This window comes from Carassius auratus, chromosome 41, assembly GCF_003368295.1.
Source record: "Carassius auratus strain Wakin chromosome 41, ASM336829v1, whole genome shotgun sequence".
Classification (NCBI taxonomy): Eukaryota; Metazoa; Chordata; class Actinopteri; order Cypriniformes; family Cyprinidae; genus Carassius; species Carassius auratus.
In genome coordinates this window covers 17180369-17201091 of record NC_039283.1, presented here as the reverse complement: position 1 = coordinate 17201091, position 20723 = coordinate 17180369, and the positions used below count along the sequence as shown (strand labels likewise).

Genomic DNA, 20723 nt, shown 5'->3' with positions numbered 1-20723 from the left:
GTGAACTGTCCCTTTTAATGGATTTGCATAATAAAATAGCGTTTTCGTGATAGTTTGAGGGTAAATTCGACGAAATTCGACCTAAAACACTCATGTTTGGTGTCATACCCATGAAAACCATTGGTTAATTTTACAGCATTGTTGGAAAATAAATAATATGTAGCCTAGCAGTGGCCTGCTGTGGTGTTTTAAAATGAGGAGGCAGATATTTATAGCCCTGTTACACTTTTATGTTGTCACATTTTCCTGGTTAAATAAATAATAGCCTATAAAAAAAAATAATAATAATTATGTACATTATTACTAATTATACATTTTCATAGTGTTTTTATGCATTTTTATATTTTTTTCCAAAATAATAACAAAAGGCAGTAACAATATTTACAATAATAAACAATATTTTGGAAACAATTAACAGTAAGGTTTAATTAGTTAACATTAGTTAGCTACATTAGTTAACATGAACTAAGAATAATAAACAATAACCTACATCTACAGCATTTATTGATCTTAGTTAATATTAATTTCAACATTTACTAATGCATTATTAAAATCAAAAGTTGTGTTTGTTAACATTAGTATATGCACTTGTGAACTAACATGAACTAACAGTCAACGACTGTATTTATTACCTAATGCAAACAAAGACTAATAAATACTGTAATAAATGTTCATTGTCTGTTCATGATAGTTAACACATTAAATTACATCATTGTAAAATTTTACCAATATTTGTTATTTGTTATTCTTTTAATAGTTGACTTATTTTCGGGTCATCATCATAAAAGCTCTGTAAACACTGCCAAAGACACGAAGATATCTTTCATTTCATCATGCTGAATGCTCACTAAAAACTGATGCAGTCATCACGTTTACAGACCATTTTAAGTTTTATTTTGACATGACACAAAGTAGTGGTATCTAGTTTTCTTAATTCAGGACAAGAGCTAGCAAGAAAACAAAAGGCGGGATTTATTCCAAGAAACAGTCACATTCAATCATAACCAATCATATCCAAATATAGCGTGATGGAGGAAATGCATATTATACGGGTTATTGTATATCAAATTGCCTAAAGTGGCCTTTCTTTCATTATTTCCACTGAAAAGCTTTGTGATTTTTTGTGATTTATGAGTGCATAATGAAATGTTGATTGTGTTACTGTAGGCCCTACAGCTGGCTTTCTCCAACACAGACCCTCAACGCTCACTCAGATATTCTCAATTTCTATCACATTGAACCTGCTGCCTTTTAAAACCCGTCACTATCAGAATGGTATCACTGGTGTTACACTGCAGTTATCAGTGAGTAGTGCCCAGCCACACTCAACCTGACTTTGTTTGTCTCACAAGTCAGACTCAGAATATTATGGCAACTATATGACGTCAGTATGAGCCACGGCTCTGTGTGGGGAACGTCATCCTCATGCTGCTATTTTGATCGTGCTGGTTCATATCTATAATTTTTTTTTTTAATCCCTTCTGCAGAAGGTTGTCAAGCTAAAGTATTCATCAGGTGTCTCTGTTCTGGTCTTTTTAAAACTCTGGCAATGAATTTGAATGTTAGCAGGTACTATAAATGTGCCTGCATGTATTCGCTCTAGTGTGTTTTTGTGTTTTTGAGATGTCTGTGTGGTCTGAAGGGCGAGAGACACAGTAAGGACTCAGTCAGCCTCTAAGGCATGTTGGCAGGGGCTTCCAAACAACAAGCTGATTGGCTGATTGGAAAGCTTTCTATCATTAATTGGTGATGTGTTTTACTTTCTGTAGTAATGATGTCATCGGTAGCCAATCAAAGTGCCATGGTGACTGTGATTGGTGTGATCTGATTGGCTGTGCAGTTGAAAATAACATGGGGCTGGGTTTCTCATCATCCAAGAATGATGTTCAGTCTGAGCTTTTGCAAAATGAGTCTGCTCTTCCTAATCGATGATCAAAACGACAATAGCAAGGAACAGTGCTCTCAAAACAGCAATAAAATCCTAATGGGTATTTTAGACTTCTTCGCTATTATTCTGTCTTTATTACCCCAAGACTGCGGCATATAGGCTAGTGTTGAATTGTAGCTTGATGTCATTGCCTTATACTGTCAAGAACTGAAGGGGTTTCCTCATCGCTTGAGGCTACAACACAGCATCCATATTTGGACCTTCAATATAATAAAGTAAACACAATTTTGCCATACAACACAACACTCAAATGATACTCACCTTCTTATAGCCCAAATTTATGCTATAAAGAGTATCGATGTCTCAATGTCTGTCAGGTGATTAATGTTTAATATCTCCCAAGTTTACACACTTACAGGCATCTAACTATGTGGATGTGACTCATGGCTCTCTGGCAGATGCTTTATTTAGAGATCCAGCTGCAGGAGAATGGAAACTTCAGTGTCCGTTATAATGGAAGGAGATGAGAATGGATGGGAGGTCCATCTCAAAGGGGACCGATTTGGCAACAACACTGTGGGAAATGCAGTAAAACTATTTTTCACTTCTATATGTTGAACTCTCTGTCTGTTATGTGATGAATTGATTTAAACCTGTAATTAATTAATGAATTTTCAGGAAAAAAAAGACTGACTTGGGGCTTCATTCAGTGGCAGATGCTGGTAAATCAAAGGATGCACAGTTTGCCAGAGCTATACGGTACTGTGAAAGATAGGATAAAAGATTATAGGGCTACAGTGTTGTGGTTAATCAACACAGTCAAGTGTATTTACTCAAATAGGCCATTCCACTGGAAAGTAGTGCTTGTTTGGAAAGAGTGACCCCTAAATCATTTCCTTGACCTCACAGTATAACTAATTTATGGCCCTATTACTTTGAATGAACATTTGTTCACATGAGGCAGTCTTGAATCTGGTCCCCAGTCATTCAGCTACAGGCTTCACAAAAGGGAAAGTGTCTGCCTGGCAACAGTATAGTGCTCACAAAAAAAAAGATGGAGATACAGTATAGACAGCAGGAATAATTTTCATTCCAGATAGTGTTTTTTATAGTGATTCAAAACATTATTCATAATGCATGGCACTGTGAAACATTAGACATATTCTTAACAGATTTTAACAGTGAAAGGCAACTTATCTAGAAATCTACAAATGGTAGCATTTATCATTGACATGTTATTTGTCAAGCAGAAGCGAGGAGAAAATCCATTTTCACATGGTTTGCTCTAATTCTGTTTCTGCATAGGGTTAAACAATCTCCAGTACTTCTGCGGCAAAGCAGTAACAGTGATTAGAGACAGAAGATCTAGTAATTGCATTATGATAGCTTGGTTTTATAATTACTATTTGTGTGTTTTCTTATGTGTCCTCTCTCTGTTAAACTGCCAAATCCACTATTAAGGCTGTAGTGCCCCTTCTTTGTGCTTAGTATTAAGCCTTTTGAGTGTGTGATACAGAGAATGTTATTGCATTCCTTACTGGAAGCCTCAGATATAGTGACCATGCAATCTGGTGTTTTGCTTTTATTAAGCATTCAGCACTTTTGACCAGTGAATGTTGCCCTCCTCAACTCCTTGGCAGTAGTTAAAGAAATCAAAGAAGATGTTCTTCATGTCTGTGCTTGTAAAGTTCTTAAGCTGCTTCTTCAGCCATTCTTGTCCTCGCTCCTCAAGTTGTATTCTCAGCAGATGTTTTTTTTTTGGCTCTATTAAATACTGGCTCTGAAAGACATGGAAAATCATTTTACATTTAGAAAGATTTGGCTGTCTGTGAATGAGTACAATGAAGTACAGTTCTTGAAAACGATCGCTCATCCAAAATTGAAAGATCTGTCAGTTACCCACCCCCATGTCGTTCCTAACCTGTATCACATTCTTTCTTCTGTGGAACACAAAAGAAAACATTTTGAAAGTAATTGGGGTCCAGTTAAAGATAGTACTACAAATAGCTCTGTGATTGTATGATTTCTTTTGAGTTAAATAGACTTTGTGATTCAGCTTTTATTTTTCAGCTTATTTCGTTTTGCAATCAATTGGGCCTTGCAAACAAACAAATGTCATATGTCCTGGACATAATTGTCTATTAATCATCTAAATATGACAACTATTTAATCAACTAAGTATTACAACTAACTATTTAACTTTCATAGAGTTCAACTTCGTCTGTTGTCAAATGTCCATTGATTTAAAGGTGAAACAGTCATTTTGCCTTGAATTTCTTGCTACACACAGAAGATAAAATGTCAAAAGGTATAAAACTGATTAAAATCAAACAAAAAAACATTTGTTCACATGAATATGCAGTTACACGCTGAAATAACGCATGACTCAGACACAAATTCTCAACGTGGAAGCCTTGAGACATATGTAGACCCTGTCCTTGTTACCTAGGTAACACAGGTCCTTGCATAATCTTCCCACATGCTCAGAGACAGTACAGTACTTACTAAATCAAGGGGCCTTCCAGTCTGAAGATCACTCAGATGACACCAGACTGGATGCCTTCTGTTAAAAAAATCCCTTTAAAGGGAAGTTGGTTCACTTGGCGGCCATACTGGCATTCTACAAAAATAGCTCCTGTCAACTTGAAAAGGGAGGGACTGAAAACTCTAAAACTGTTTGTGAAGATAGCGTTAACAACATTTTAAATAACAATGGTATCATAAACAATGCTTGTTTTAATAAAAAAATGTTTTAAAACATTTTGAAAGCTAATCTGAGTGAATTAGCTAATGCTAAACATCTGGTAAATGTTTATTAAAGGGTAAGTTTAACTGTGACGTGGGACTTTGGTTCATACATCTGCCATATTACTGTCACGGAGTCACCAGCCGTGCCAAATCCTGCAGCTCCACCCATTCATTCACAATCGGCGGAATTCTGATTCACTGCACCTGCCTACACTCATCAGGTCACACTCTATAATCCTCACAGGGCACCACACCACCGTCTGGTCTTCTTGTTACTCTACACCAACGGTTCTCAAACCTGTCCTAGAGTGACCCCAGCGCTGCACAGTTTGTATGTCTCCCTCATCTGTCACACCTGATTCAGCTCATGTGAGACCTGAAATGGGTGTCAGATATTGGGAGACAAACAAAACGTGCCGTGCTGGGGGTACTAAATAGAGAGGTTTGAGAACCCCAGTACTACACAACATACCTGGCTACCTACCTGCGCTACTTATCTGCTTTCGTCTGGCTTCAACATCGTCATCCTTCTTATCATCGTCATCATCCTTCTATTGAGCTATTGTCTTTGTGGACACTTATCTGCTTTCCAATATTCATCCGTATCTCAGCTAAATCTGCTTTGCCCATCAGTTTGTTTCATTTATTCATGTCAGTAAACACTTAATCTGTCAGTTCCTGCCCTGTGTCCTTTTTGCTGACGTTTCACTTTGGATTAATTTGTATAAATCTCTTAGTTCACTTTACTTTATTGTTTCTGTGATGCGTGAGACATTAAACTCATCTAATGATTCATTTAACAGGCTTCAAACTAGAAATATATATTAAAAAAAATTGAACATTTCTTAAATCTATCTCACACATGCATCCAAACAAGAAAACACTTGGACCTCTTTCCTTGTTATAAGTGAATGCAATAATCTTTGCACAATTATCTAACTTATTAAAAAAAATATATTACAGCCCTAAATTCTGTTTTAAGTTGTTCCTCTACATATGTTATATGTTTGTGTCCACTGCAAAGATTATATCATCATGAGTTCTGGTCTTGTGTGTCCCCCCCCTGTACATGTCTGGACATGTTAGAACATGCCTCATCTCTAAGAAGTTTCAGCAAAGTTGAGTGTGAGGAGTGAACAGGTGTCAGTATTTAATACAGCCAACAAAACAGTGATATTAAATTTTGTGATTCAATTTTTCATCTAGGGGTTTGCAAAAGTGATTGGACGCATGTGAGAAGAAAGTGGACCTGAACATGGACAATTGTGAGTGCATTCCTGTCCTAAATAGATAATTGCAGAGAAACTCTTGATGGTTTTAAACAGATGACTTTGAGTTGAGTTAAATGTGTATCTTTTTGAACGCAGCTTACTTTTCTTTTATTATTTACATTTGTCTAATCTGAATTTAATTAGAGTGAGAGCTTAACTAGAAAAAGAAGAAAGCAGAAGCTGAGACTGGCAGCTAAGACAGAATACCTCATAGCTCTTTCATCTCATCTCTCCAGTCACTGGATAAAGCAATACCTCAACAAACAGTGACATAGCAACCCTCCCCAAATCTCCTGCTATTAGAAGGAATGGAGATATCAAAGACTGTCTCCCTACAGGGCTTTGTAAGGTTTAGACACTGACCCATCCAGAGTGAAAACAGTACAAGGTATTCTCTTGAGTCAGTCTAACACTCTTGAGTCTCTGCCAAAGCTGTCTGACACTCGCTGCCTCTGACAGAGATAATAATAATGGGTAGAATTCTCTCATAAAAGTCATTATTATTTGTGTAACTTTAGAATTGAATACTAAGTAATATACTAATTTAATTATATAGATTTATTCAATATTTTTTTATATCTTGGAGTTGGTAAAATACTGTAATCTTCAGTGTATCATGATCTTTTAGAAATAATTTTTATAAGGTGATTTGGTGCTGAATAATCATTTACTATTATTATTATTATCAATATGTTTTGTGGAAACTGTGATATGTCATTTGAAAGATTTAGTTTTTTAAATTAAAGTTCAAAAGAACAGCATTTATTTAAAATATACTTTTTTGTATTTTTATAAATATCTTTACTGTCTTCCTTTTGGATCAGTTTAATGTGTCCTTGCTGAATAAAAGTAGTCATTTATTTAAAAATATATTTTACAATAGTTCATTGTAAGGGAAACAGGTCAATTTAGCACAAATATTTAGCTTATTTAAGATTTTAAAGGGAATTTGAACAGAATCACTGTTAACAAGCCTGGGTTATCATAAATTATATGTTATCTTATCAAGCACGTGGTCTGAATTTTCCCACTCTTGCAGGGTGTAATTTTGGACATGATTTCTATAACAAGAATATGATACATTTGACAAATAACTGATGGTCAGAAACATTTAAAGCAAGCAGATTGAAACCCATACATGCTAAACATGATTATGAATCCTTAAACTATTCAATAATTATTAAAAAGGCATACACAATAAGAGATTAGAAACATGATAGTCAAATGTGTGGGTTTCATAAATGATATGGAGTTAAGCAATGGACTGATATTCCTTTATAAGTCATTGAGTTCATCGAGTTCACTATAAAAGACAGTTCCTGTGCCATTCTGTGCCAACATAAGGATGTTCTGTGGAGAACAGAGGTTTAAAAGGTTCCCTTAGGAATTTCAGTCTGGTTCTGCTAGGTGGGAGAAGTCAATCCAAGGATCTTGTTTATTACTCTCAAGGGTTTACATGTGATGGCTGACGTTGCATCTTGATTTCTTGCCCCAAATTTGACAATCTCTTCTCAGAGTTGAAATTGTTAATAATTGTTCTAGTGGTGTTAATGTTGAAAGCTGTTCTGTGAAAGAGTTGGTTGGTTGGTTATCTTGCTTCTGACTTGTGGCACTAGGAATGATTTACAACATCCTGTTGCCTTTCTGAGGAATTTGGTTTGTGTTTCAACCATGGTCCCGATCGACTCTTTAATTTGTCTGGTTCAGGTCTGATACGCTACAACATATTTCACTAGTTCACGCTTACATATAATTAGCTGAGGTATGGTATGCGTATTTGGCGTGCTGTCCGGGGAAGGGCTCCGAGCTCGGGAATGGTCCGAACCTAGAGTACCCCCCCTTCCCCGTCTATTTATAAAGTGAACTTGAAGTGAGGAGATGGGGTGGAGGAGGGATGCTGATAAACCGTCAATGGATAGAGGTAAGTCAGCGATATTTATACTATGTGATTGATTACTTGATTATGGTCCACCTGTGTTGATTAGGTATGATTAGGTAAGTATCTGACGCGCTCCTCCCGAATCTTATTAATAAATTACATTAAGTATGTTACTATGACAATAACATTTTACAGCGTCTGTTATAAAATTTATATTATTTATTAGTTTGTTTAAAATTGTAAGCCTTTATGTTACAGACACCAAAAAGATTGGATATTTTGGAGATTTAGGATTCTTCATTGTCAAAAACAAGAACAAGGCATACTGAGACACGTCCATATGTGGGTGAATGATTGGTCATGAGAAGTCTACAGTTAGCGAGTTTTCCAAAGACATTTTTGCTTTCGTTTGCTATATGGTGGATTTGTATCTGTCTGTGGCTTGGCAAACATATCCAGTGCAGTGCTGGGATTTGCTTAGAGAGAGTAAAGCAGGCCAGGCTAATATTAGAGGTTATATATTGCTGATGGCTTTTTTTATGTTCCCTGCTCATCTCCTCGTTGACAGCATGTGTTTTGAACACAGGGTGTTTTCAGATCTTCTCAAGGTTGTGCGCATAGATAACACTTTTGTATGTAAGTGTGTGTGATGGAGCGAGTGACTGTATTTGCATGTGGGTCCCCCCCTGAAGGTGTTCTGCAACTACTTTGCATGTTTAATGTGGGAGACATACGGGTTTCTATGTCTGTGTATCAAAAGTCAAAATGGTAGAGAAAATTTTTTTTTCTCAATCGTCAGTAATTGGTTATTAAAGAAGTAACCAAGGGTTACTTCTTTAATAACCATTTACTGATGATTAAAGAAGTAACAAAGATTTTCTTAGGAGAATTTCATGGTCTTAGCAGACAAAAAGGAGATTTTCATGTTGGTGTGTGCTTGTGTTTCTTGCAAGTGTACAGTGGTGTCTGGTGTATGTGAGTCTATGTGTTCCCTGTTGATACTACACTCGTACTGTAAGACACTATGGGAAAAAGCCTTTTTTTTCAGCTTGTCAAGCTGAGAGGTGTTGTCAACCGTCCCTTCATGTGATCTGCCTACTGTGATGAGAGCCCTGAAGGACCCTCCTTTTGACCCATTACAATCTAGTAACATTCGGTCACTGTTGCTGAAGACTGCTCTGCTTCTGGCACTAGCATCAGTAAAGCATCAGTAATTTAAAGTGAATAGGAGACCTTCAGGTGCTCTCCATTAGCCCTGCCCGCCTGCTTGGAATTCAATCTGACAGAGAGCCTTCGACCATATTGCTCAAGCTTTCTGGCAGTGGTTCACCTGTCATCTCTTGACCCCTGGGTGCCGAAGTTGCAGGAGTACTCTGGAATGATTAACCAGGCCGGGTGTGACCTCAAGAAGCTCAGCCCATCTTAGCCTTGGGTTCACTGTTAACTTCTCTATGAACATTGTTTGCTTATGGAAGTTATGATACTTATAGTCGTTCCTCTAACACAGCATGGCATGATTGTACTGTGTTCCCATAGTACAAGATTTTATCAACAGGGAATGTACTCGGTTACTAATGTAACCCTGAGATACAAGAATGAGTACTGGCTTTTTCCCATAGCGTCTTAGCAGACGTAGTACTCGTTCCCGTATCTCAGGGAATGGAGGATACGTTAGTAACCGAGTATGTGCTCAGTCCCTCACTCACAATTTTTTCCTCCTCCCTCTCTTTCCCTCTCCCTCTCCCTGTCCCTCGTTCACTCTCTCTTTCTCTTCTCTCTGTCCGCGTGTGTGTGCGTAGTCTTGAAGCACTGCCAAGTAGAGTGTGTTTTTTGAATGAATACCTGATGAGGCTGCTGAGGCTGACTGGGGGAAGGAGGAGCCGTTTTCTCTAGAGCTGTGTGTGTGTATGTGTGAAGAGCAGAAGAGAGAGAGATAGAGCGAGCTGGCAGTCTGTTTGCCTTGCATAACATACGCTGTAGCTCTCACACGTAGGGCTAGTGAAACAGCGCAGACGAGGGAACTTCCTTTACCCTCAGCCCTCTGAGCATTTGTGGAAGGAAGTGGAGGAAAGTGAAGGCGGGGGGACCATTGGACATGGAAGAAAACATAAATCAGAGGATTGCGCGTGTGACTTGATAGCAGAGCTAAACCTGGACAAAGGACAGCTTGCCAGTGGGTAGAGTGAGTTACACTCGTAGTGCAGATAGAGAGAGAGAGAGAGAGAGGTATTAAATGCACCCATAAAGAAAGGTAAGACATCAGCCTTAGATTAAATATTTGCTTGGTTTTGATTCTCATGTACTTATTATTTGATCATACTATATTATTCTTTTCTTCCATGAAGGGAAGGAAATATGTGCATGTATGTGAGAATTTATTATTATTATTATTATTAAAGCTAACATTAACCAATAGGCTTTGCAGAAATAGTTGCAATTCTGTGCATTCCCTGTGTCATTCTGTTGGTTTTGATCTTGCTTATAGGGGAAAGGAAACAGGCTTTAGTCATTGTAAAGGCAGCAACAGCTCTGTTTGGATTCATGTCTAGCTTAGGACTCCCTAGACTGCCTTTTAAAGGGACAGGCACCCGTATGAAAGGTCGTTAAGTGCAGAGAGGAGCTGCTTACAGGCACTTAATGGAAATGAGTGAAAATCCTTTGAGGATATAGGCGTGTTTTGTGAGGAAAGACGTTAATATGAGCATTTAATTTCAGTTATATTTGTAGTTCTATGCACAATCAATGGCAACAGTTCAGTCAGCTCTAAGATGACATCATTGAAAAAGGTGTACGGCATCCTGCGAGTAATACGTTCCTGGGGATTTTTCATTTACTCACTGTGCACAGACAGTTACACTCAGTACATGGCAAAATCATTTGATACTATTTTTGTTTGTGTGGTAGATAAATTACAAAAGGGGAGTATTTTCATTCAGAAGTCTTTGTTTTTGTGCCAGTTTCTCAGAGATGTTATATTAGAATTGCTTTTATTAGTGTGTTAATGTCTGTGTGCGTTTATAGGTATGAATATGATGCATTGATGACATCTGAACTACGACAAGCCTGCAGAGCATGAGATCTACTGTTAAAAAAAACTAGAAAGGATACTGCAAGTTTCTGAGGGTTAACTATATGGTTAAGCTTAATTTAACCACAATAGTAGTCAATGGAAAAACTCATTGAAGTTTTTTCAAATAGAAAATACATCTGTTGTTGACATGTACTACAGCTTTGTGGCACTGAATCAGTCACAAGAAGTAAGAGAACAGTCATGAAGTATCACTTTTATGTCTATGTGCCTGTATTTCCTTGCAGGCGTAGGTTGAGTTAGCTATTTAGAATTGTTGGTGTATTTCAGTAGTGCTGACTGATAACCCCTGGAAATAAACAGGCCGATATGACACCCAGTAAAAGAGAAATAGTGAATATGCACATACAGACACACACAAATAATGTGTGAAGTGTAGGTATTCTTTAAACTTTCTCACATTCCCTCCCAAGTTCTCATTTAAGCTGTTCCACTTTTTTCCATAAGGAACCAGCAAGCATCTGCATTCAAATATGATAAAAGCATAAGTACATCTTAGGAACACAAAGCCCATGCAAATAACACATTCAGAAGTCTTATAGACACTCAGAAGAGGATTAGGCTTGATTTCCACTGATTAATTTTTACAGTCACTTGAATGACCGTGTCTGGTTTTTAGGTTAATGGTAAACAATTTGGGTCTAGTTGTATTGTGACTTTTTTTTTAGGATCTAATAATGTATTACAAAAATTTTTATGGATCCCTGTAAATGCATTAAATGATACAGGGTAATATGGTTTTATATATATATGTAATGGTTTAATGTACTTTTATGCTACGTGCATTGAAAGCTGGGTAAGAATGTGATCTGTGTGATCACTACAGTTCTATTGTTCTTTGATACATGAGCACTCTGCACCAAATCACATATGCATAACCACATATCAGTCCAATAGATATGCTGATGTGTACGTGTGTATTGTGCTCTTGTGTACAATAGACTGAAGCATTTACTGGCTGTGTGTGGTGTTAGCTGTAGGGGAAAGTAGGACAATGATTGGTGCAGATCTACTGTGGAGAAGGGATCTCTCCCACCCTCTATTCCTCCTCCCTCACTCTATCTTGCTCTCTCTCTTTCTTTCTTCTCCACTGTTACACTCTAACTCAATAACTACACACGCTTGCAGGCAGAGCTCAATGTGGGTCAGGAGAGCCAGTGTTCGCTCTTTTTCTTCCTTCATCTTTTTCCTGTCCACACAGTCTTTTTGCATATTAAGTTTTAACCCTGTGTTCTCTTTATCCTCATTGATGTATGTAGATGGATTGTATGCAAACATATGCAATATGCAAATATTATTAGTCCTTAAAACATGAGGCCGATTTAGATTTACATTTGATTATGTAGACGTGTTCATTTTAGCCCCTTAGAGATCAATCACTTATCATTCAAATAAAACAGTTTGAGAATCATTCATAAACGGATAACAAAATCAGTGTATTAAATTTAAAACTATTTATTTGGCACTCATAACTGAGAGCATGCTACTGTAAGATCAAAAATTACATAATAAGCTAATAGATAGGTTTGAGCTAGCTTCATAGAATCAAAGACATTGAATACACTCAATGTTTGTTTTTCTTTTGTGTCTTTCTAATGAAGGTACGGACCAATATTCATCAGTGAGAGATGATTCCACATGAAGCACATGAATCCTTTCATGACAAGAGTCCTGACAATGGGCAAAACTATAGTAAAAGTGGGGCAAAGTAAAAAAAATAGAATATCTTAACAAGTGAGTTTTACTTCACACTTTAAAACATCCTGATTAAGACAAGTGGGTTAAAAATCGGGAAAAGCTCAAAGACGATGAAGTCTAACCAGGAGCGTTGTAATGAGTGCCTTCCGCCAAAAAAGCGGGAGATTTTAGCTCTGGAAGAGAAGCAGGTGCTGGTGTCAGCTGCTGTTAGTGACAGCCAAAATGGAGAGAATTTGGCTTGGCTAGCCAGCGTTGCTACCATGGCTAGCATGGCCCACATCCCCAACAATGCAGGCCCATCACAGAGCAACAGTGCTGAGCCTGACAGCCCCCCACCATCAAATAAGGCTCTCACTGTGGTGACAGAATATCCTCTAACTACTACATCTGCTGGCTTTTCATTCTCTTCGAACAGCTCAACATACAGGGGAGTATTCTCTGGGCCTACCGTGCTAACATCCAATCCTGCGGTTCTTTCCACAAACCTTCCCCAAACTATAGGCTCCGTCCAATACACACAACTTCCCCCCAATCTCCAGCTCATAGGGCCCTATACAAGTTATATCTCTTCACAGATTGTGCCGTCCACGACTAGTCCAACACAGCCACGGAGGACACCACAAGAGGTCTTGGCCACGACAGCTGTCATATCACAAGCATCCAGCCTTGATTCACAGAATCATCATGTGATTTCTTCTATACCAAATGTTTCCCACACTCAATGCATCCAGGTAGACAGTGCGCCTTTGGGTTTGACAGTTTCCTCCCCTTCTGCTCAACTGCCAATTCAAATCCATCCACATTCAGCAGTCCTTGCCCCTCATGCCCTGGCCCTTACCCCCTCTCAAGTGGTTCTACATTATACAGATGGCTTCATTGCAAAGCAGCCAGGCTCCCATCCCAGAGAGATGCAGAATGGCACACTAGGGGAGATTGCAGTGGTCAAGCACAGTACTGCCAAAGTAATTTCTAGCCAGTCAGAAGGCGACCAGAGCCACAAGCAAAACCATGACCTGGGCCTTCAGACCCAAGCTCAGGTTCTGCTCCCAGCAGACTACAGCACTCATGACAGAACAGGACTGCAGACATCACTGATGTTGGTGTCCAGTAGCCACCTTGCAGCAAACAACTCAGAGCTCCAAAGTATTTTGGGTAAGGACCACTTATCTTTGCACCTTGCTGAGAGAGGAGGGATCTGCATAGGCAAACCAATGTCCAGAGTGTCTGCCCTTACTTCCTCAGACAGCCAAGTTTCTCCTGCCTCCACGATCCTCCCGCACACACTCATGCAGGCTCCTCACAACACTCCCCAACAAGAGCTCTCCACCAGCCTTTACTCTGCTACACAGCTCCCAATTATTGGCTACATCACCAGTGCTTCTGGTGGACCCCAGCAAGCAGTAACTGGTTATCAGAGCAACCTGCCACAGCACGTGGTGATCTCAGGCAACCCCTCCTTGCTCATTCCGGTGAGTGCCACTAACATCAATCCACCTACTGCTGAGCCAGAGCTCAACCGCTGTTCTGTAATCCCCAGTATAGCCAATGCATCAACAGCTCTGCCTCAGACCTTTATTAATACATCCCCACCTGCAGCTTCAGTCCTACCCAATGGTAAAGACATCACAGTCTCTGATGGAGGTCATGGGTCTTGTGTTGTGCCAAGTCCAACCCAAATACAGCTGCCTGTTCTTTCAGCCAGTGTGGTTGGTTCTCCAGTTCCTGTAACACCTCCAACATCCATAAGCCCTCACAGCTCACCATCATCACCATCAGCGGTCCTACCACCATTCTTCATGAAGGGCTCTATTATTCAATTGGCAGATGGCGAACTAAAGCGTGTGGAGGATCTGCGAACAGAGGACTTTGTGCAAAGTGCGGAGGTGAGTGGAGAACTGAAGATTGACTCCAGCACTGTAGAGCACATAGAGTGCAGCCGCACACCCAATGCTGTCATCATACAGTTCTCAGTGGGAGAGAACAAAGCCCAGGTGAGTCAGTTTCATATTAGCAGTGATTACCCAGTAGAGCTGATTGAACAGTTTGAACTCTAACATTCTTTTTGTTTTGTTCTGTTTTAGGTCTGTGTTGAGGTTCTGGTGGAATACCCTTTCTTTGTGTTTGGTCAAGGTTGGTCATCCTGCTGCCCAGACCGCACCACCCAGTTGCTAGCTCTATCCTGTGCTAAACTGTCTGTGGGCGATGTTTGTATTTCCCTCACCCTTAAAAGCCTAAATGATAGCATTCAAAAGAAAGATCATTTTTCAAACTGTGTGACGAAACACAACAATACTTTGAAACCAGCCAAAAACAATGGGCCAAGTGAGGAAAGACAAACCCAAATGGAGGATCTTAAGAAAGGACACAAAATGACATCAGGAGTGGAAAATAGTTCAGGAACACTGGTTGAGATTTCCAACCAAAGAAATGTGTTGACCCTCTTAGAGAATGGGGACATAAATCCTCAGACACAAGTGAATCTCCAGAACCAGGCAGAAAAAACCTACACATTCAGTGCTGAGAGAGCAGTTAGCCGCAAGAGGAGATGGTCTGCCCCAGAGAGGGGAGAAATGTTGAGGTCGCAAGAGGACCCTCAGATTTTACCCAAATTTTCCTTCCTCCCACATCACCTGAAGGTCAGCATTGAGGGCCGCTCCAGCACAGGTTGCTGAGATGTTCAGAACTCCATAGAGCAGTGGTGGGGAGTCAGTTTCTAACAAGATATACATTAATTAGCTTTTCTTAATTTGAGAAATCACATGAACTAAATAAAATGTATTTTTGCTTGGTGTACAAGAAAATGCTTTTGCTTCAATAACAGAGACTCAGAAAACTTGACCCGTCACTGCCATGTACTCTAAGAGGGACAAGGAAGAGCAGATTTCTTTTTGGTACTTTGTTGCTTTCCTATCAAATTCATACCAAGGTTATTGTAATATTAGATGTGATCATCTGTGAGCATTTGAGTCATGTCATATGTAACATTAATCCTTAGATTTTCTTTTAAATCAGCTGGACATGACAGTTTTGGGTTGTATGTTGCAAGGTCCGACCACTTTTTTCTCAGCTTGCTGAGCATTCAGTGTCTTTAGTCTACTGTTATGTGTACCAAATTCATTCATAATCAGGGCTTTTACTGGATGAGGACTGTTACATGGATTGATGGAAAAAGGATAACAGTAAGACGACACTTGTGTGACTTTGATTACAAGTGATTTCTGTAAATTGTGTAAGCATGATTTTCTTGACAGAAGCAGCCTCCCACTTGTTTCTGCCCCCAATAATCCCTTGCTTACATAATGACATCTGAGAGTGACAGGCTTTGCTCGAGTGACTACTTTGAATCTGACTTAGGTCAAGTAAGGCATCAAGATACAACAATGAATGTTAAATGATTTATCCTTATTTGTTAATTCAATTGCTGATAGTCTTTTAGATATGCAATACTGAGCTTTCACATACCTCATGTGTGCATTTAACAGTTAACCCAATCAGATAGCCTGATCGGATCTGTGATCTCAGTTTTGAGTGAGTAATCATTTGAAAAATCTTAACATTGTCAAAGTGGCTATGTAGAGAAGTCTCCATTCAAGTCAGAATTAGCACTTTAAAGAAAGGTTAGGGGAAGTTGAATGAATGGATGGAAACATTCCCACCTCTGTTTTGTTACTACAGCGACAGACCATTTTGAGTGCTGTTAGTCATTTTGTGCGTTATTAGCCATTTTACATGCAAGGCCCTTTCTCATTTAGTATTTTTCAATTATGATGTCTTCTTTACTCATTTTTATTTAGTATTGTGGGTCTTAATCAGTCTGGCTGCAATAATAAATTCTTTATTAAAGACACAATATAATTACCACACAACTAAATCTACGCAGCATCCTTGTTGTTCAAAACAGGCTGTGTTTCACAGGTTTCTCACAAACAGAATTGAACTTTTTGTATCTAAACTTGTTTATAAAGGAAATTTAGCTTCTAATAAAGTTAACAAAATTGACCCAGATATGATCATTCAAATAGTAAGAATCAGTGGGTCAAAGAAGGACGCTATGCTGTGTTCAATCTTCTCTGTCACCGAAAATCTACATTTTCAGTGGTCAAAAATGGGTTGCTAACATGGACACAAGACATTCTGAACGGACTATACTTCAGTTTCTTACAGCCTAATTTTTGTTTGCATCAAAATAATATATAGCTACTGCTCAGACTAAAGGTATGTCATCCACTGTGGGTCTCTTTTAAAATGTTGATTTCTCCACACTTAGCAGTATGCTGCTAATGACCTAAACATGTCATAATCTGACTTTTAACTCCTCTGCAGAGAAAAAAAAAAAAGAATACAAAATGAATGTTGAGACACTATTTTTAGATTTTAATATCCATATGATCTATTCTATCTGTCTTTATTTTTGCTGTGCTGGTCATGTTAAACCAACTTAAAGGAATTAATTTTGTACACTGCAATGAAAAATTACAGATAAGGTAATACTCCATAAACCTTTTTTAAATGACAAATATAATTGCTCTATTCCATGAACAAAAGCCTTATGGAACTATCTTCAGATGTATTTTGTGTCACAAAATAATTCTTATCCTACTCAACTGACTGTTTAATACATTTGAGTGCTGTTATAAATTCAGAAAAAAAATCTTTGAATACATTTAAGAATTTTGCTATTTGCACAAGTAGACGTTTTAAAGAGGAAAGCCGAGTGTATGGACTAGTTAACACTTCATATTGCCAGCTCTGTAGGTAACCTAGAAACTATACATTTTTATATGTGCGGTCGTGAGTGAGAGTTTTACACATACATCAGTTTGTTGACTGATTTGAAAAAGGTATTGTTGCATCCAGGGTTATATTCAGATGGAATCACAATAGACCTCATATTGCAGAAGTAATGCTTGATTGCACCTTCAGTCCAATTTGGATTTAGATTTTATGCACTTTTGAAGAGGGGGGACAATGAAAGAGAAATGAATGGGATTGGTGATTAGTAGCCACGCAGCTATATGTTTAATACAGCCTATTGTAATGGTGATATTGGTAAGGCAGTAGAAAATTCAGTGCTATGACAATAGACTAAAAACCATTACAAAAGTGTCAGTGTCGTTGTTCGTTTCATGTTTATCATTGTTCTATCTCTTCTCTCTCTCTCTTTATTTTCCTGTGTAGCTATATGTTCATGTGTTTGTGCACTGTGTGGATAACTTCACTGAAGACAGTCAGGTTTCAACCTCAGAACCACAAATGTTCTTATATCCAGTGTGTGCTGTTCTATTCTAATCTAACAACAGCAATTTATTATCATCTGCATTAAAAACTTTTTTTTTTTTTTTAAAGAAGGCTGTCAGCCACTTGAAGGCATAAAAGCGTTATAATGATTTATAGTCCTGCTGCATTCTCAGGTTGAGAAACTGGCCTGACTGTTTTTTGTCCTCTTTTACGTTTTTGCAAAAATGCTCAAAGTTACAAAAACTGAGCTGGTGTTTATTTAGCTCCAGTGCTATGACTCATGGGAAGTCACTGGCTGACTATTGCGCCCTCTACAGCCCATCACTGTACATGCACCCAATGTACAAAGAAGGCTAACTTTTAACTAGCATGATGACATGTTGCAAATGAATGTAACTTACGTGCTTGCTATTGAAAATGTATTCATATGGAAAAATACAACTTTCTGTTGTATGAACAAGGTTGGGCATCAACAATATGGCTTTTTTATATTATATATATATATCCAAAGACAGTCAGAATTTGCTGTATGCATATGCCTCAATGCTCCATAGCCAGCATTAGCTCTAGCAATACCACAAGGCCTCGTTTTGGGTTGGAAGACCAAACTTGATGCCTAGAAATTGACCTATAACATACACAGACACTGATCTCATTGTTTTGTTTTGTTGTTCTTTTGTAAAGTAAGATCTAGATGTTTTACCTCCCATTAAACCTCAATCGCCAGAGTGACACTTATCTTTAAAAAAGGAAGAAAAAAAGCACATAACTAATTTCACATTTTCTGATATATTCAATGTAAATGACTGTATTTGTGTGATTCGTTGTACCTGTGATATTTTTTCTCATTCTTTGACAAGCTCCTTTTCTACAAACTGACAAAAAGCAATTAAGATAGAAGTCAACCTCAACTTTTCTAAACTGTGGTGTGTTTATGTGAACAGAGCATCCAAGACTGTTCAGTGAAGTCAGTGATCATTTCTTTGGTGGTGCTTGCAGGTTTTTGTAGCTTATTTGATTTTTGTGAAATGGAAAGGAACATCGGACTCGACTTTTGGCAAATATGTCCAGTTCAATGACTTCCTATATAGTATAAATCTATTGTATCTGTATAATCACTCTAATAAAATACTGTGCCAATTTTAGTTGCCTTTTTCCTTTGATGAAGTGGGATGTTGTTTGAGATGATAAACCTAAAATTGACTGTACGGCTAGATATAGATGCTTTTAATTTATTCAATAGAAAAGACAAGGTTGTTCTTCACCCCTTTACAAAGCCTCCTGAGACACCGACATTCTGACTACACAAGCTGTATAATTCCTCATATTTGCACATATGCTACATATATACTGTATACTTCCTTATATATTCCACACTCACTTTTTTCTTTTCTTTTCTTCCTTTGTATCACTTGGTGGCACTAATTAAACAAACTATGAAATTGTCACTAATAACAGTTCAGTATTATGATATGAATGCATCAGTATGTCATTACGAAACTCTTATTGTCACCATGCTCTGAATGTACTCAAAATGTTTTTAGACAAAAGTTTATTATTTGAGATCAAAAAATGCTAATAGCTTTTGATTATTTTTTTGCATATTGTCATGATACCGGTCTCAGTAGATTGATTCCTTGGGTCACACTGAGAACATAAATACCAAAGTTGCCATAGTTGACCAAGCTCCCTGTCTGCCATTTTGATTTTCTTTGGTAACCTACTTTTTGGACTCCTCCTAGAACATTGGTCTAATTTTCACCTAATTGAAGTCAGATCATCTGCAGACCATGTTGGAGAAATTTATGGATTATGTGTTGATACTTTAGATTAAATTGTTTTCATGTACTGCATCAACGACGTTGAATAATGATGCAAAAACAACTTGACATGACTTATCTTGCCTTCTTTGTGCTTGGCCCCTTAATTTCTGCTTGCAGTTATATTTTTTATAGTGATCTTTACTGTACTTTACTGTACTTGCTTAGCCTCCTCAGAATTATCATAGTGTTCTAGCTATAACCTTTGCCATCAATTAACTTTTGACACAACAGGCACTGGGTACATTTCAGTACTGTAACAAATATGTCATAGGCCTATCAGTAGTTATATGTACAGTATATCGGTACAGTTATACGTGCAAAACGTTTCAGAACTTTAAAATGGGACTCTGTACTATACAGTAAGGTTTAAAGACTAGAAGTCATCAAGATTTGCTTATTCAAACATTGAAATATAATTTGCATGTTACAAAATATAATAAAGCTAAATATTGTGTGTATAGTGTTATAGTTTGTATGAACAAAAGTGCACATGGAAAGATGTAATACTGGGGATTTAAGATCCTACGATTACTTTAAAAATAAATAAATGAATTTGGGGCAAGTAATCAAAGAGATGCAGTCTGACCCTCACATGTAAAGCCATGAGAGTAATAAACAAGATCGTTGGATTGATTTCCCCCACCTAGCAGAACCAGACTGAAATTCCTAAGGGGACCTTTTAACCTCTGGTCCCTACAGAACATCCTTATGTCAGAGAATGGCACAGGAACTGTCTTTTATAGATTTAGATGCACCAAAATGAACTCAAAAGGACTTATAAATGAATATCAGTCCATACATATCATTTATATGTAACCCATACATTTGACTATCATGCTTCTAATCATTTATTGTGTATGTCTTTTTAATAACAATTGAATAGCTTAAGGATGCATATTCATGTTTATTATGTACTGTATGTGTTTGAATCTGGTTGCTTGAAACGTTTCTGACCATCATTTATTTGTCAAATGTATCATATTCTTGTTGCTCTATTGGGTTGAGATCTGGTGACTGTGGGGGCCATTTTAGTACAGTGAACTCATGTTCAAGAAACCAATTTGAAATGACTCGAGCTTTGTGACATGGT

General features: G+C 38.0%; 1 protein-coding gene and 1 pseudogene across 2 annotated transcripts; both read left to right on the top strand.

The window, feature by feature from the left end:
• LOC113059105 (tripartite motif-containing protein 46-like) overlaps positions 1–20723 on the top strand; it is a 433352-nt pseudogene that overhangs the window by 171312 nt on the left and 241317 nt on the right.
• On the top strand, positions 5767–19258 carry LOC113059068 (ataxin-1-like). Of its 2 annotated transcripts, none has more exons than XM_026227307.1 (3): positions 5767–5901; positions 12476–14563; positions 14654–19258. In XM_026227307.1, exons 2-3 carry the CDS (start codon positions 12683–12685, stop codon positions 15242–15244), a joined length of 2472 nt encoding a protein of 823 aa, XP_026083092.1. In that variant the 5' UTR covers positions 5767–5901; positions 12476–12682; the 3' UTR covers positions 15245–19258. The 2 variants fall into 2 exon arrangements, with proteins under 2 accessions (XP_026083092.1, XP_026083091.1); XM_026227306.1 differs by lacking the exon at positions 5767–5901 and adding an exon at positions 9463–10037.